Here is a 16272-nt window from a genome sequence, read left to right as displayed (position 1 = left end):
TTGCAAGCCCGAGCCTGACTCCTGAAAAGAAGGCATATTTCCCCCCCTGTGGATTTGATGTGCAATGAGAACAGCTGCATTTTTTCCTTCCTGACTGCAGGGTTGCAAGCAGCAACTGAAGGAACATTGAAATGTATTTGTAGCATTTCTTAGGCGTTTTTCCAGAGCTTAAACACATTCAGTAGGAATAAAGCTTCAAATGCAGCCCCTTTTTTGGAATGGATTTCTGGAGCCTGTTGCCACTCGTCAAAGACGCACTCTTCTTTTTTGGAAGTGGATATTCAACTTAACCCTGGCTGAGAAAGACTGCTGTAAATTAGCAGGGAAGACCCCTTGATTGGCACTGTGCAGAAGTTCATATGCAGATTTTTTTTTTTTTTTTTTTGGAGGAACTGCATTGCTACAAAGACACTTGTCATCGCTGCTCTGTTAATTTGAAAAGAAAAAGAAAAATCTAGGAAATTGGTATTTTATGTTCACCTGAGGGTGAATATCCTTTTTGTTTTTTCTATTTAAAAATTCATGCTGCCTTCCAAGTCAGGATTCATCAGGATTCGCTGAAGATCTGATTCTTAAAAAGCCTTCGTCACATTTTAACGCATCGCTGTTAGACACTTTTACAGGCTCACACAGATGGGCTGAGCAGGGACGAGCAAAACCTAACAGAATAATGGGTTTCAGAAAGTTCATTTGACGATTTGAAGGAACTGGATTGGATTTACCTTTGGCACAAATGCAGATTGTGGGGGATGGGAAGGTGAAAAATCAAAGGTTGGAAGGAAATATCTGGGAAGGTAGAAAAAGGAAATTTGAGAATTGATTGGCTCTAGTGTGCTGTCAGCGGGTGGATGTCGTTTTTTTCTTCTTTTTTTCCTTTTTTTCTTTTCTTTTTTTTTTTTTTTTTTTTCTGCTACAGGAAGTGATTTGCAGTGCTCACCGAGCCTTTGTTGAGAAGGGTCTCCTCTCAGAGTGAGTCATGCTTTTGCTGTTAGCAGCCCCAAGCAGCTGGGCGCTCCATCAGAGGCAACTATGACTTTTGCAAAGCAAACGTGCAACCCCAAGCAGCGGTCTCCAGGGCCGGGGCTGCGCGGCCGCTGCTGTGCTGGCTTTTAATGGTGGGAGAGCACCATCCTCTTGCTCTGCTCTCGCTCTCCAGAAGGCTGTCCCGGGGCCCCCACTCTCCGTCCCGCTCCGGGGACAGTGGCTCGCCTGCTATGCGCGGCAGCCCGCGCCAGGGCCGGCACCAGCAGCGCCCGGGCGGATGCAGCGAGCCCACGGAGGGGCATGCTTCCACGCACCAAGTACAACCGCTTCAGGAATGACTCGGTGACATCGGTCGATGACCTTCTCCACAGCCTGTCGGTGAGCGGCGGCGGAGGCAAGGTTTCAGCGGCGCGCGCGACCCCGGCGGCGGCTCCCTACTTGGTGTCCGGAGAGGCGCTGCGCAAGGCGCCCGACGATGGGCCCGGCAGCCTGGGCCACCTGCTCCACAAGGTGTCCCACCTGAAACTCTCCAGCTCGGGCCTCCGCGGCCTGTCGTCGGCCGCCCGGGAGCGGGCGGGCGCGCGGCTCTCGGGCAGCTGCAGCGCGCCCAGCCTGGCCGCCCCGGACGGCAGCGCGCCCCCGGCGCCCCGCGCCCCGGCCATGAGCACCGCCAGGAAGGGCCGGCCGGGCGACGAGCCGCTGCCCAGACCCCCTCGGGGGGCGCCGCACACCAGCGACCAGGTGCTGGGGCCCGGAGTCACCTACGTGGTCAAGGTGGGTGCGGGCGCCGGCCGCCCTGAGGGTTGGGGATTCTGGGGCCAGGGTGGGGGCCAGTTCGGGACAGATTCCTTCATTCCCTGAAGTCCGGGGTGCGGGGCGCACCCGCGACTGTCACGTTAGAGGCAAGGAAATGCGCACTCCTTAGCAATCAGCTCGCTTGACAGCGGTGAGGAGGGAACTACAAATGCGGTTTTCCCGCATCCATTGGGAGAAGGTTTACCACTCGGATGACCGCTCCGTCCCGGTTTTCCCTGGGCTCCACTTTTTTTGGCACGCCTTTGCCACCTGGCTTACCAGATGTCTGGTCAGTGTCATGGGAGCCCAGCCCTGGACAGCGGGGGTCCGGCCTGCCTAGTATCTAGGAAACGCGCTGGGGAGACCAGGGCAGCCCCCGGGAGGAGAGATGCACTGAGTGGCGGCCCTACTCCTGCTGTGTCTTCCCTGGAGGGAGGGTAGGCATCTTGTTGACCCCGCAGCAAGAATTCCCAGCTCCTTGCAGAGCAGGCCAAATGTTGTGTTGCTTTCTCTTCGACGGGCTTTACTTTCTCACCCAGGCCAGGTTTTCTTGGGGTTTGTCTTTCATTCCCTAAGGAGAGGTTCTCGTTTACAGCAGCGGAATGAGAATTCTGGGACTATTTTTCTGGTGACTGTAGTCTTCCATTTAAATGTGCTAAAAGGGAACTAAGGCGCTGCGCTTGGAGCCACAGGCTGGAAAGGAGTTTTTTCCTCCAACACAAAGATGATAAAAGCACGATGTAGTCAATAAAATTCTACCCTTATGCAAGCGTGTTATGATATTTAAGGAAAAAGCCTCAGCACAGTTCAAGTAATCTGCCACGCGGTTATTTCCTTCTGCCTGTTGGGCAGCTCAGAGCTTTACCAGCCTCCACAGCCGAGCAGACACCCCCTACATAAGGGGTTAAGGATGGAAGTTGCAGTATTTCAATCCTGCCACTCCAAGGCATGGCTTTGTATTGAGAAAGAAATGAGACACAAACTCTATCCCCACAGTGTCCTCAGTAACACTGAGAAACCCCCAGGATGTCTGTTCGTAAATATTGGCTGCAGATTCCAGTGTAAAAATTTAGCAGAACGCATCCTCAGGTAAAATGCAGTATCTGGTCGGAACTAAAATATTAACAGAGATACTTAACTTTGTGGATTACCTTTAACTATGTAAAAAGTGCTTGAAGATGAATGTGGCCATTGTTGTTAAAAGAGGGCCTCTTCACCTTTTCAGTCTGCTTTTGAATTTAACCTTCATTTTAGCTTCTAAGTGTGTTTTATTATATTTTACCAAAGGGATATAGATGAGCATAATATATGCATATTTGGGTTAGTTTATTTTAAGAGAAACAGAATATTCTTCTTGTTTTGCTTATTTAAATTATATAACCAGGGGCCAAAAACAAAAAGAAAAAAAAAAAAAACAAAAAACACAAACCAAAAATCCCTGACAGCTTTGAGGTTGTGTTTACTTCTGGGTTGTTAGTATAATTGCTGTTTTAAAAAGCTTACATTTCAAATAGACAAATAGACCTTGGCAAAGCTTTTTCTACCTGTCATATTTAACAGAGTAGTTTTCAAATTGAGGGAGAATTCTCAAACTTATGGCTTTAAATTTTTGTTTGAATCACTTTGCTTAGAACTTTGCTTTTGCTTTTTAAAGAAGGAAGGCCATCATCCAGTTTGAAAGGTCAAATGTGGCAAAATAATGATGAATGTACTAAAATAAAATGGCTCTGCGTCGACAATCTGTTGCTGTAAGGTTTGTAACTTACTGGCAGCATCAGCAGTAGTATTCATAGTCAAAGGACTGGATCTGCACAGAGCTTGTCTGTGTCTTGGGGTTACTTTGTGTTGCCTCAAATTTAAGGGGTTGCAGTGACGGGTTGAGGGGTGCATGGCATGACTAATTAAGGCTCTGTACCATCCATGGTTTGGTTCCTTGTTCATTAGCAGCCGTGAATAGTGATATGATGCGAACATAAACGCAGGCATTGTCCTCTGCTTTCCTGGAGAAGTTTGAAATCACGCAGAAAGAAAACCAGATGCTAAAGTGTGTGTGCATGTTTGATTCAAATTATCACATGGCCCTCTGTTGGCGCACATGTGCAAATTCCCGCATTGCCTATGTTGAGTTTAAAACTGTGAACTTATTTTATTGAAAAATTATTAACCCAAAACAATCTTAATTTGGCATTATTTAGAATTTTTGAATAGTTCTACTGGTATCCTTACTTAAAAGATTTCTGGTAGATAGAAATGGGCCATCTTTATCATATGACTAGATACCAATCGTAAAAACTAAGGGTTTAGGGTTTGGGAAAGGATGCATTATTCTCTTTGATGTAATTTTTTTCTAAATTAAAAATAAAGCCCCCAAATGTTTTCTAGTTTCCTGGAAAATTTATATACTGTATTATAGATTTTCCCCTCAAAGAAATACCAGGTGATATTAGGATATTGCACACATGAATTATAATTCAAAAATATTTTGACTTAATCTGAGAACAGGGACTGTAAAGTACAGACGTCTGGTGAATTTTGATCATCTAGGAAACATTAAACTATTTGAGCAACAGCTTAGAATGTGAATTAATGAAGGACTTAAAATTTAAACATGGAAGAAGTTCCTGAGCAACAGGAGAATTCAAAGCTCTAAGCATGTCTAATTGGTCCATCATTGAGTTTGCTGCTAAATAACAGAACGGGGCTATGCACACAGGAAGGCTGCAGCTTACTCTGCCTGGAGGTTTATATTCTTTTCAGCTGGGCCTCATTGGCAGCACCTTTTTACTCCCCTAAGTGTACTTGACATTTCCTTTTTTCTTTTGGTGACGTAAAAGAAAGAACAAGAAACTATGCTCTTGACAGAAAAGAAAAATCCAACAGCAAAGAACAATGAATAGTTTCATTAAATTTCCGTTTTAAAAGTGTTTGATATTTTGACCTAAAAGAAATACAAATGAGTATTGATTACGGTGCTGCTCTCCTTTAAATTATCTTATCCTAAAGTCAAAGCTGGGTAGGACCCCCATCACTCAAGGAGGCTGCTGGTCTTTAGCAGGTTCAAAAGGCAATATCCTGGTCCTCCACCTTCTCCGTCCTCAGATCCACGGTGGGGAAACTGTAGGAAGGAATATGAACAGTGCAGGGGACAGGAGGCAGGGGTTCAGTTTTTAAAGAGCCACTGGGCCATCTGAAGACAAGCACAGCCTTGGCATTCAGCTCTGAAACTGCCTGCTGGAGGGGGCGAGGCTGGAGCAGGAGGCAGTGCTGTGTGGGCTGCACTGGGTTTGCCTTTGGCCCCAGTGTGGTCCCCAAAAGACGGGCTCCTTCTTAGAGCACATCACAGCACAGACTTCAAAAGGATAAGAAGTGACCATATTTAGAACTGACCCAAGTGCCAAGGGCAAGAATCAGGAGGCCCAATGTAAAAGCAATGGTTTTAGGTGCCCGCTGCTCAGAGCTATTCCAACAGCGTCAGCATTCAGTGAGCCAGCAGATTATGTTATTCATAAACACCTGTGAAGGCTCCAGCGAAGTTATATAGGTTTCAGCTTGTGGAGTGTTGTACATTTACTGACAGTGAAAATGGCAAGCTATTTATAGGAGATTGAATGATCAGAAAAGTACGGCATTATTTCCTGATATGCTGGACACTTCCTGGTATGCTTCCCTTTTGGAACAAAGCTCTGTTTTTACAAGGACACTTTAAAAATTATTTTATTTCTCCCATTTCTACATCAAATGATTGGGGTGGTATAAATCATTTGCTTTATTTGTAAATGCTCTGCTGCCTTTTATAGGTGGTCTTCGTAAGTTACATTTACTCAAAAATTTATTCTTAATTTTTTTTCACTTGACAAAGTGTATAAAAATATCTTAAATTTTCATTTTCTCAGAGCTGTATTCTTTTGGTAACTGTGAGCAAAGATCATACAAAAGTTATTTTAACTATATTAAAACAACTGTATCAATTCTACTATAATATTATAGAATTTTATTTTACTTCTAGACTGAAAAGTTGTTTTTTGATGTGTAGTTGAACTTTAAAGTTGATTTTTTTCTCAAAATTGTTTAAAAATCTTATAATATGGATGGCTTACATGTAAATATCTAAATGGTTTGAAAAATAGCTTAAGAATTTCTTTTGACATTAATAGATAAAGTTATTAATTTGATCTGGATAGTGAGTTATCTCTTTTTATGTGACACAAGCACAGATGTGTTAAAGGCACATACACGCTCCACACATACACACAAACCACACATACCCCTCACACATACACACACATATGCACAGACACACCACACGCCCACACATGACCATACAGACACCACACACACACACAACACACATACACACCCCACAGGCCACAGGTAGATGACTTGTGATGACTTTGGATGGGGGCTGTTTTCTTTCTTGTTAGAAAATAGGAAATGTCATATTTCTAGAAATACCCAATTATCTCAGTCATTTCTTTTATATTCATGTTTAAGAAAAAGATAAGCTACGACAAAACTTCCATCCTATAAGGAACAGATGGCTGCTCCACTGCCTCCGCATGGTGTCTTACCTTTGAGTATATGTCATAGTTTTGAGGAATATATGATTACTGTCACTAAAGCAGAGTCCTGGGAACAGAAAGCCTGGGCAGCAAACACGTGAACCCACTTGGAAGACTGGCTTTCCAGCCAACAGGCTAGCCCTGCAGGATGTGCTGGTGCTGCTGGCCTGCCGTGCCTGGCTTAGGGTAGGGGAGATTAGAGCAGACACCCGGGCTGGTGAAGGTCCTGGACTGGTGAAAGGCAGGACACCTGGGCTGCAGCTCCACCACCACCTTAGTGTGGGGCTAGAGCAGTCAGCTCACCTCTCTGGACCTGGCTGTCCCCGGCTGCAGTAAGTTGAAGGCAGGGTTGTGCTGGGGTTGGTCTCTATGGATTGGGGGCCTGGCCGAGGCAGAAATGGTGGCTTCAGGATCGGTATCGTTTTTTGCTCCAGCGTCTAATGTAATTGGAAGAGATGGGCCCAGGGAAGCACACTGCAGTATCAGGAGTGTGCTCACCTGGTGGACACCTGCTGGATCACGGGGGCCAGGGCCAGACCCTGCAGTGCAAGGACCCAAGTCCATGGTGGGGCTCAGAGGAAAGCAACAAGGAGGAGCCAGCATGTTCAATGAAAATACCCAAGGGTAATAGAGGTAGTGAATTATTTAATTCACAAATAAAATGGTTGCAGATGCAATGGAAAGCAGTAACCAGTTATGTGTGTTTCCTGGGTAAAGGGCAATTTTGCAGTTTATCATAAGAGTTCTACAATATGTGGTGGATAAATAATATCTTTAAGGTGGGAGGCAGTGAGCATAGGAACAGCCTACTGAGTGGGTGGATGTTGACCATCATGTGTGTGTGTTTCTGTGTCTGTGTGTGTGTGTCACAGGGGTGTGGGGATGTGCAGCTGCACAATATGCCTTACAAGTTGGTTTTGGTCTTACAAATTCATAATTACTTATGTTCTGTGAGTTAAAAAACAAAACAAAATATTTTGACCCCATTGTGATTTCGCCTCTCTCCTCCCCACCAAAACAACAACAGTGTGACAATGTGAGGGTCCACTGGGAGTCATTAGTCCATGTCTCCCAGTGCTAGAATTGGTGAATTTTCCCTGAGTGGCCACTTCACCGTTGCAGAGCAGTCATGGTTATAAATAAGCAGAGTGGCACCAGTTACACTGGGGTGAGAGGGATTAGGCACCCCTGTTTGGACCACTTGACCCCCAGTGAGATACCAGGGGCCAAAGGCCATGTTTCCATGGTTACAGGCCATGCTAGTCTTCTTCATCTTTGTGAGGAGAGTTGGAGAGAAGGTGCCGGATATACCTCAGCCCTCCTGTACATCTGACATGTCTGGAAGAGGGGACCACCACTGCTCTTCTTGGCTGGCGAGCATCTTCTCAACACTGGATGGCACCTCTGGCTGAGGTCTTTTTCTAAGGCAGGTGGCAGCAGTTTAGTTAGATTCATGGATTCTATGATCTATAGATTCTGAGTTCAGACACACCTTACTCTGCACCACAGCTGGTCTGGCAAATACCACTGCCATTTAGTGAAGATTTGGGTTTCTAGCCATGAGCCCAGGTGCCTGTGAGGATCTGCATTGAAGCCTGGATGCTGGAAGAAGCTGCAGGAAAGAGAAGTTGAGGAGACAGCTCGAACAGGTGCCTTACCCGGTCCATTGGTGCTTGCAGGTGCCTGACGCCCCAGCAGCTGTCTGGATATCTGAAGCTCCTCAAAACCAAGAAGAAAAATGTTCAAAGAGCTCATTGTTATAGTGCTGCTTACTTCCGACTTGAAGCCATCCTCAGATATTATCTGAAATGCATGGTTTTCCCAAAGTGGAGAACCCCTCAAAAAAGGCTTTCCTCATGTTTGTCTATTGAATAGGCAGAAAAAGAAGCAAAGAGTCCATTCCAAATTTCAAGAATTTAAACTTGTATGAACCCTTCAAACTCTGGAACTTGGCCTTCACCCAGCCTCACATCAGAAATGCTCTCTACTCTGAGGTCATTCTGACAAACTTCATTTTATCAAATTCCATTAAATATAATTGCTTGGCAATCTACTGACAATAGTGCTTTTTGCTTTGCAAACATTAAAAATTTCCACTGCCACCTGCCCAAATAGAAACTTTCTGTTTAAAAGAAAAATCAAAATATGGTTCTAGCTCTGTTGACAAAGAATTTACCCCCAAGGTGGTATTTAGTAGAGGCACTGTATACTCTGGGCCTCTTACAGTTTTTACCAAAGCAGGAGTCACAGAAGGCTTTTATTTCTTAAGATAAAACAATGAAAACGTAGCTGTTTTGAGCGTTCTTTGCCTGGAAGACTCAGCCCTTCACAATGACTTATTGCCCCTCCAGAAGATGGACAAAATGTAAGTGAATTATGAGGGATTTGTGTACAATCATCCCTCGAGATCTAAGGGGGATTGGTTCCAGGAACCCCATGGATACCAAAATCTGAGCATATTCAAGTCCCTGATATAAACTGATGCAGTATTTGCAAATAACTTAGGCACATCTTCCATATACTGTCTACTATAATTGTAATATCTCTAGATTACTAATACTTATTATAATGTAAATGCTACACAAATATTTGTTATACTGCATTGTTTGATTTGTGTTATTTTTTATTTTTGTATTGTTATTTTTATCATGTATTTAAAAAATATTTTCATGAATTTGGAGGGCCAACTGTATTCCATTATTCCCTAGCATATGCATTTTTTTTATTTTAGAGATGGAGTCTCACTCTATCACCCAGACTGGAATCCAGTGGCATGATTATGGCTCACTGTAGCCTCGACCTCCCAGGCTCAAGCTATCTTCCCACCTCAGTCTCCCGAATAGCTGGGACAAAGGCACACACCACCATGCTTGGCTAATTGTTTTACTTTTTGTAGAGATGGGGCTTCCCTGTGTTGCCCAGACTGGTCTTGAACTCCTGGCCTCAAGTGATCTGCCTGCCTCAGCCTCCCAAGGTGCTGGGATTACAGGCATGAGCCACTGTGCTCGGCGTGCACAGGCGTCTTTCTAAGATTAAAGTGAGTAGTGCAGGTTTCTCTTCTGGCCATGGTGGGCCCTCCCTGCTGATTTTGACTGCATGAGCTGTGCTTCAGGCTGGCAAAAATACAGGTTGGCCCCTGCCAGGCACATGGTTTAGTTCCTGGATGTGCCCTTGGGCTGTACCATGTCGAATACCAAAGAGCTCCCTCACCACCCAGGGTTTAGCGCATCCCTCCTTGCTGCCTCTCCCTCCTTGAGTCTTCGTTTGGATGCCTCGGGTCTTCTTAACAAAAAGACCTCCACAACCCACTCAGCAGAAGAGGCCCCTAAAAACTGGCAGCAGGAGAACGACAGCCTTGAGCCCATTCGTCCTGCCCATCCCTGACATGACATGAGGGGTGAGGGAGCCTAACCCACCTCACACTGATCTCTACCTCCTCTGCTTGCAGCCCTGCCTGTCTTGCAAGGTCACCTGCCAACCTTGCAACATGCCTTGTAAAACACCCTTTTATAAAATTCAAACATTTATTATGAGGATTTTAAAACATACATCAACATACGAAACATATAAACACAACAAAATAAAGAGAATGGTAAAATGAGGCCCCAGGGACACATCACCCACCACCCAACTTCAACAGCCATCGGTTCAGTGCCATCTGCACGCCACCCCACCCTGCACTGTTTAGGAGCGGTTTCCAGACTTCCAGGTTTTGCCTGCTGCTCCTCTGTGGACTTGTGTGGGCCTGTCTTTGCCCTGGTGTGGGTCAAGCAGTGGCCTGGATGTCCACATTCCTTCTAGACATGAAGGCACTCCTCACGCAGTGGGAATGAGGACCTCAAGTTGGTCCATGGTGACTGTCCTTCAGGAATGAACTTACAAGTGTGTTAGTGGGGCCCTAGAATTGTGCAGGTCTGGATGGCGCCTCCGCCTCGGTGCTTGGAGAACACACCATGTTCTTGACGAATAAGTTGCAGCCTTGGGCTTAACAGTGATATCAAATATGGCCAAGTGGTTCAGGGTTCCAAGTGTGCTCAGACGTCCTAGATTTGACTCTGTGGTCCCCAGGAAGCACTGTGAGCTGTGAGGAGGGGCAGGCCTCCTAGCCTTCAGGTGGGGAGGTGGGAGGCGCACCTCCCAACCTCTTCTGCTCAGTGTCCTCTTCCAGTATCTGAGGAGCCTCCTCTGCTCAGTGTCCTCTTCCAGTATCTGCAGGGCCTCTTCCAGTATCTGAAGAGCCTTCTGGAAATGGGTGTTCTCCCAAGTTGTTTTTAATAGTATTAGTCAGGGTTCTTCAGAAAAAAACAGAACCAAGAGTTTCTTATAATAAAAGGGATTTATTATAAGGAATTGGGTTGCATAATTTTGGAGGCAGGCAAGTCCCAAGGTCTGCAGGGTGGGCCAGACCCAGGAAAGCTGATAGTGTCAGTTCCAGTTCTGATGCTGGCCTCTTGAGACCCAGGAAGAGCCAATGTTTCAGTTTGATCTGAAGGCGGGACAAAATAGTGTCCCAGCTGGAAGACCAACAAGAGGAATTCTCTGTTATCCAGGGGAGGGGTCAGGCTTTTTGTTTTATTCAGGCCCTCAACGAATTGGAGAAGAGCCACACAAATTGGGGAGGGCCATCTGTTTGTTCAGTCTACTACTGATTCAAATGTTAATGTTATCAAAAAGGAAAAAACTCTCACAGACACACCAGAATAATGTTTAACCAAATATCTGGGCATCTCATAGCTCAGTCAAGTGGACATATACAATTCACCCTCCGAAATACACGTAAACTCTAGAAGTATTTTCTACAGTAGCCACTAACTGACCTGAACCACTTGTAGGGATTTCTGTTTCCTAACAATATGGAAATACGGGATAAGGAATGATCAGATAAACTTGTCTGAAAGAGTCTCAGATTTTATTACTGTTCCTTTGGGTATCAAATAGAGAAACCTTTTTTTTTTTTTTTTTTTTTTGAGACAGAGTTTTGCTCTTGTTGCCCAGGCTGGAGTACAATGGTGCGATCCTGGCTCACAGAAACCTCTGCCTGCCGGATTCAAGCAATTCTCCTGCCTTAGCCTCCTAAGTAGCTGGGATTACAGGCATGCGCCACCACACTCAGCTAATTTTGTATTTTTAATAGAGACAGAGTTTCTCCATGTTGGTCTGCTGGTCTCGAACTCCCGACCTCAAGTGATCCGCCTGCCTCAGCCTCCCAAAGTGCTGGGATTACAGGCATGAGCCACCGTACCCGACCCAAATAGAGAAACATTTTTAAATTCCTCAAATGTTTGTTCAGGGTTTACTATAGATGGATGCTAGAGTAGGGGTCTGAGCTATAAGACAGATAAACTGTGACTGTCCACAAGGGGAGCTGTGAGTAGGTCTTTATGGGGCTAAGTGGCAAGGGCCCATGGCTGTGGTTCACAAGCTGGTTCAGGGTGTGGGGACCCAGGTGGCTGCCTGCCCCTGGCATCACACCTGATACAGTCCCTCGAGGTGGGGGCAAGCCCAGCAGCAGGACATGTAGCCACCTTACATTGATGCTTTTGAGTCACAGGAGGCAGAGGCACCCAGGAGGGGAAACACGCTTCTGTGTCAAGGTGTTTCACCAGCAAAATGGAAAAGCCATGGGGTTTTCCCCCTAATCTGCAAACGATAATAACAATAATAATAATTTACAGATGTGATTTTCTCAATTTAAGGTTTGCTATCATGGAAGTTCTAAAAAGTATATTGGTGCATGTTTCTATTTGGGTTTGACCAAATTAAAGAACAAATAGCAAATAAGTACTCTCAGAAAAGGGAACCAGGCAGGGTGGCGCCTCTTTCGGGAAGCTGGGCTGAGAACAGAAGGTCACTGGTCAAGTGGGTGAGCTGGCAGGGCCCAGGGCCTGGCAGGTGCCCCTGAGTCCCTCCTGCTTCCCACATGCTGAGAAGCCTCCTTTCGTCCTCTGACTTTCCACGTCCATATGACTGATGGGATCATGGTACCCCTTGCTTGGTCAGCCCACCTCACCCCTTCTTAGGGCTGAGTCCTCCAGGGTCTCCTCTGGTCTCTGGGATAGAGAAACTGCTTTTTAAAGGATTGTTATTTGTAAGGAGGTGATGGCTGCACTATGTAGAGAACTGAGCTGTGACTTTTTTCACTGGAAGTAGCAACTCCTGTAATAGATAAGAACCTCATTTGCAGAATGACTTATTAACTCAGGTGAGAGGAGAAAATAAGACTCACAACTTAACAGCCAGAGGGGAGAATTCTGATGTCCGGGTGTTGACCACAACCCCGTCCCCCTCATTGCCCTCCTTCCCTCCCTCCTGCTGGACCCCCAGGGCAGGGGTGTGCTGGCCAATGGTTAACATCTCTGGCTGTTGGGACAAAAAAGTCATGATTTGAAGTTTTGCCAGTTTTTGTGCTGTGAAGAACCACTGCCCTGCTGCCACTGGGAGGCAGGAAGAGGAATGCAGTAGCTCAGCTGGTAGCGTCTACACCACACGGTACAGTGAATTCAACCTTAAGGTGCAGACAGCAGCAATGTGTAATACAGTCATTAGGAGGTTCTGTGTTTTTAGTACTTACTATCTTTGCTTGTCTTATAATTACATATACAGGGAGAGGGACACACTCCTTAGGTCTGTTCCCCGCTAAATCAGCCTTCCTCCCATCCTGCCTCCACTCGAAGCCCTCTCTCTTCCCTTGTGCATCCTTTCCTTCCCACTTCACTTCCTCTCTTCTTATTCACATCAATATGCAGTGATCGGCTTCTCTCGGTCCGTGGATAGTGATCTGGAAAAGGTCCATCAGTGCCCCCTCATATGAAATCTAAACCCCTTTTCGATTCTTTTGCAGCCTGACCTCCCTCCCCGCAGACCCCGATACTGTTGTCCTCTCCCTGGAGGACTCCCAGTCTCGGCCTTGAAGTGTTTTGTCCTTTGGTTCTTGTGCAGTCCTGTTATCTTTCCATCTTTGTTTCTGGATTTTTTTTCAAGTCTTGCCCTCCCCATTCACCCATTGACTAGTGTATTCCTTCATCAATTTTAAAATCAATTGTTTCATTCAACGAGTATCTATTGAACCCCTATTCTGTGCTAGGCCTGTGCTAGGATTGGCGATAGAGTGGTGAATTGTTTGCTTCCTGCTCCTTCAGTGCCAGTGGGGGAGACGGATGAGAGAAAATACCAGGAGCCACGCTAGTGGTGGTGACGTGGAAATCAAGGATGGCTTCTCCCAGGAGATGATACTGAAATGGAGCCGAAATAACGGGTGGGATTATCTGGCAGGCAGGTGGGACATGTGTGTGTAGGTGTCAGTGCCTGATTGCGTGGGCCCATCTAGAGGAGGTGACAGAAGCAGAGTGCGCCTGCTTGGCTGGAGTGTGTGGAACCAGACAGGGTGTGGGGTCAGATCTACAGCTCACTGAACTTTGGCAAGTGTGGTGGGAAGCCACTGGCAACTTCCCAAAGGTTATTCTATCTTCTGTGTGGAGAAATGATTGGAAAAGTAAGAATTAAAGTAGAGGCAATTAGAAGACAATTAGGAGTGATGATTGGAAGCAGAGACAAGCGTCATGGACTCAAGGCTACTGAGACATCTACCCAGGTCTGTGTCGCTAACTGGTGGTGCAACCTGCCCATCTACCATTTCGGAGGCCTCTTAAGTGTAGCATGTCTCAAAATAAATTCACGATTTTTCCCTCTGGCATCTGTTTCTTGTTCAGGTGTCACTGTTCATCCTCTCCCCAAATCTGAGACCCCCAAGTCATTGCTGAACACGTCCTTTTTCTAAGCCTCTTACATCTGTTCAGTCACCAACCTCTCATTTCCACCTCTAAAGGGTTTCACATTTTTCTTCTTTTTCCTTCCTTTTATTCTGATTCATGCCCTCACCATTTTTCTTTTCTTTGCCTTGATGATTGCAATAAACTACTGATCTTTCCAGAAAATTGCTTTGGGAAAGACTTTTCTTATTAAATAAGAGAAAAAAATGATATTACCTCTCTGAAATGTTTCAAACAATACACAACTATTTGGGGTGAAAAGTGAAAGTTTCCTCTCAGCTCTCTTCCTGACACTTACTAATTTTATTCTTCTCAGAGATAATCCGCAACAATTATCTGCTACTTATATTTCTAGGGTGTGTACACACACATACACACACGTCTTTTTCTTTTCTTTCTTTCATCTTTTCTTCTTTTCGTTTACACAACACAAAACATTCTACATATATTGATCTGTGACTTGCTCTTCTAACTTTATATGCTTTGGAGATCTTTCAATATTAGTACCTATAATTCTCTCTCTTTTTTTGGCATTCACTTGGCACTCAAATTATGGGTGAACTAAAATTTATTCCAACGGTTCCCTGTTGTTACACAGGTAGACAGTTTCTAATTTCTTACAAATTATAAAATAGCGAATATTTTTCTATATTCATCTTTCCACTTGGACAGACATTTTTCACTGTGTGTATAATAAGTTTATTCCTTTCCTTCTCTTATTGCCTTGGCTGGGGTTTTGAGTACAGTCATCAATTCTATTGGTGAAGGCTACTTTCTTGCTCCTGGCTACAGAGAGTTCTTCTGTATTCAAATATCAAGAATATTTACGATTACATACATTTTTACAAGTTAAGAAAATTTTCCTATGATCCTAGTTTTTTAGAAATCTGAAATGGTTGCTGAATTAAATCCGGTTTTTTTCAGCATCTAGTAAGGTAAATATGCATTTTTCACCTTTTTCTGTAATTGTGGTGAATTATTTATCTTTCTAAAATACGTGTCTGTCATCTCATCTGCCTAATTAAAAGCTGTCTGCTGCTCGCTTGCCTTGCTTACAAAATTCAATCCAAATTCCTTATTATGAGTGTAAAAACTTTCAGTTTGGCTTCATTTGACTTCTGGAGCTTCATCTTCTGCACCCCTACCCCGATACTCCAACCATAAGGAGAAACTTGTTTTCTCCCAAACCAGTTGCACTTCTGGGCTTAGCTCAAACTCTTCCCCTCTGGGCCGCTTCTCATCTTGGCCTAAAATAATCCTCTTTGGCCTTCAAGACTAAGCTCACATAAGCAAACTGTTCTCTCCTGCCTCTGCCATTCGGGCAGCTGGTGTTCTCTGCTCAGGGTCTCCAGAGCTCTGTAGCCTTCAAGTCAATCCATATGAAGCAAGGCTCTACCAGATGCCCAATGCCGGAGCCCTGGATAATCTAAGATGAATTGGATGAATAGTTCCCACTCTCAGGGAAACCATAATCTAGATGGGCTTACATGTGTGTAGCATCAGACCATGAGTTTTGATATGTGGTGTGTTATGAACTGAGTGTCTGTGTCCTCCCGGAATTCATCTGTTGAAATCCTAACCCCTAATTCGATGGTGTTAGGAGGTGAGGCCTTTGGAAAGTGATTAGATCATAGGGGTGGAGCTCTCATGAATGGGATTAGTGCCCTTATAAAAGAGGTCCCAGAGAGCTTGCTTGCCCTCTTTCTACCATGTTAAGGATGCAGCAAGAAGACAGTCTTCTGCAACCAGTGAGCGAGCCCTCACCAGACACTGAATCTGTCAATACCTTGATCTAGGATATCCAGACTCCAGAATGAAAAATAAATGTTCGTAGTTTAAGCCACCTAGTCTGTGGTATATTTGTTATGGGAGCCTGAGCTGACAACGACATGATGTAAGGCCATGGATTGTGGGACAGGTGTTCAGCCAATGTATTAGCCTATTCTTGCATTGCTGTGAAGAAATACTCAAGACTGGGTAATTTATAAACAAAAGAGGTTTAACTGGCTCTGTAGGTTGTACAGGAAGCATGATGTGGACATCTGCTTAGCTTCTGGGGAGACTTCACAGCAGAAGGTGAAGCAGGGAGCAGGCACATGGCAGAAGCTGGAGTGAGAGAGAGAGAGAAGTAGGGCGCCTACACTTTTAAATGACCAGCTCTCACC

General features: G+C 45.1%; 1 protein-coding gene across 1 annotated transcript in view; it reads left to right on the top strand.

Moving 5' to 3' along the window:
• Positions 1–378: 378 nt before the first annotated feature.
• SHC3 (SHC adaptor protein 3) overlaps positions 379–16272 on the top strand; it is a 168006-nt gene continuing 152112 nt past the window's right edge. The window contains exon 1 of the mRNA XM_025359904.1: positions 379–1758. Within this exon, the coding sequence (XP_025215689.1) occupies positions 1285–1758 (474 nt within the window). The 5' untranslated portion in view covers positions 379–1284. The remainder of the gene's footprint in view (positions 1759–16272) is intronic.

This window comes from Theropithecus gelada, chromosome 15, assembly GCF_003255815.1.
Source record: "Theropithecus gelada isolate Dixy chromosome 15, Tgel_1.0, whole genome shotgun sequence".
Taxonomy (NCBI): domain Eukaryota; kingdom Metazoa; phylum Chordata; class Mammalia; order Primates; family Cercopithecidae; genus Theropithecus; species Theropithecus gelada.
Note: the sequence above shows the minus strand (reverse complement) of the source record. Positions and strands in the feature narration are given on the sequence as shown.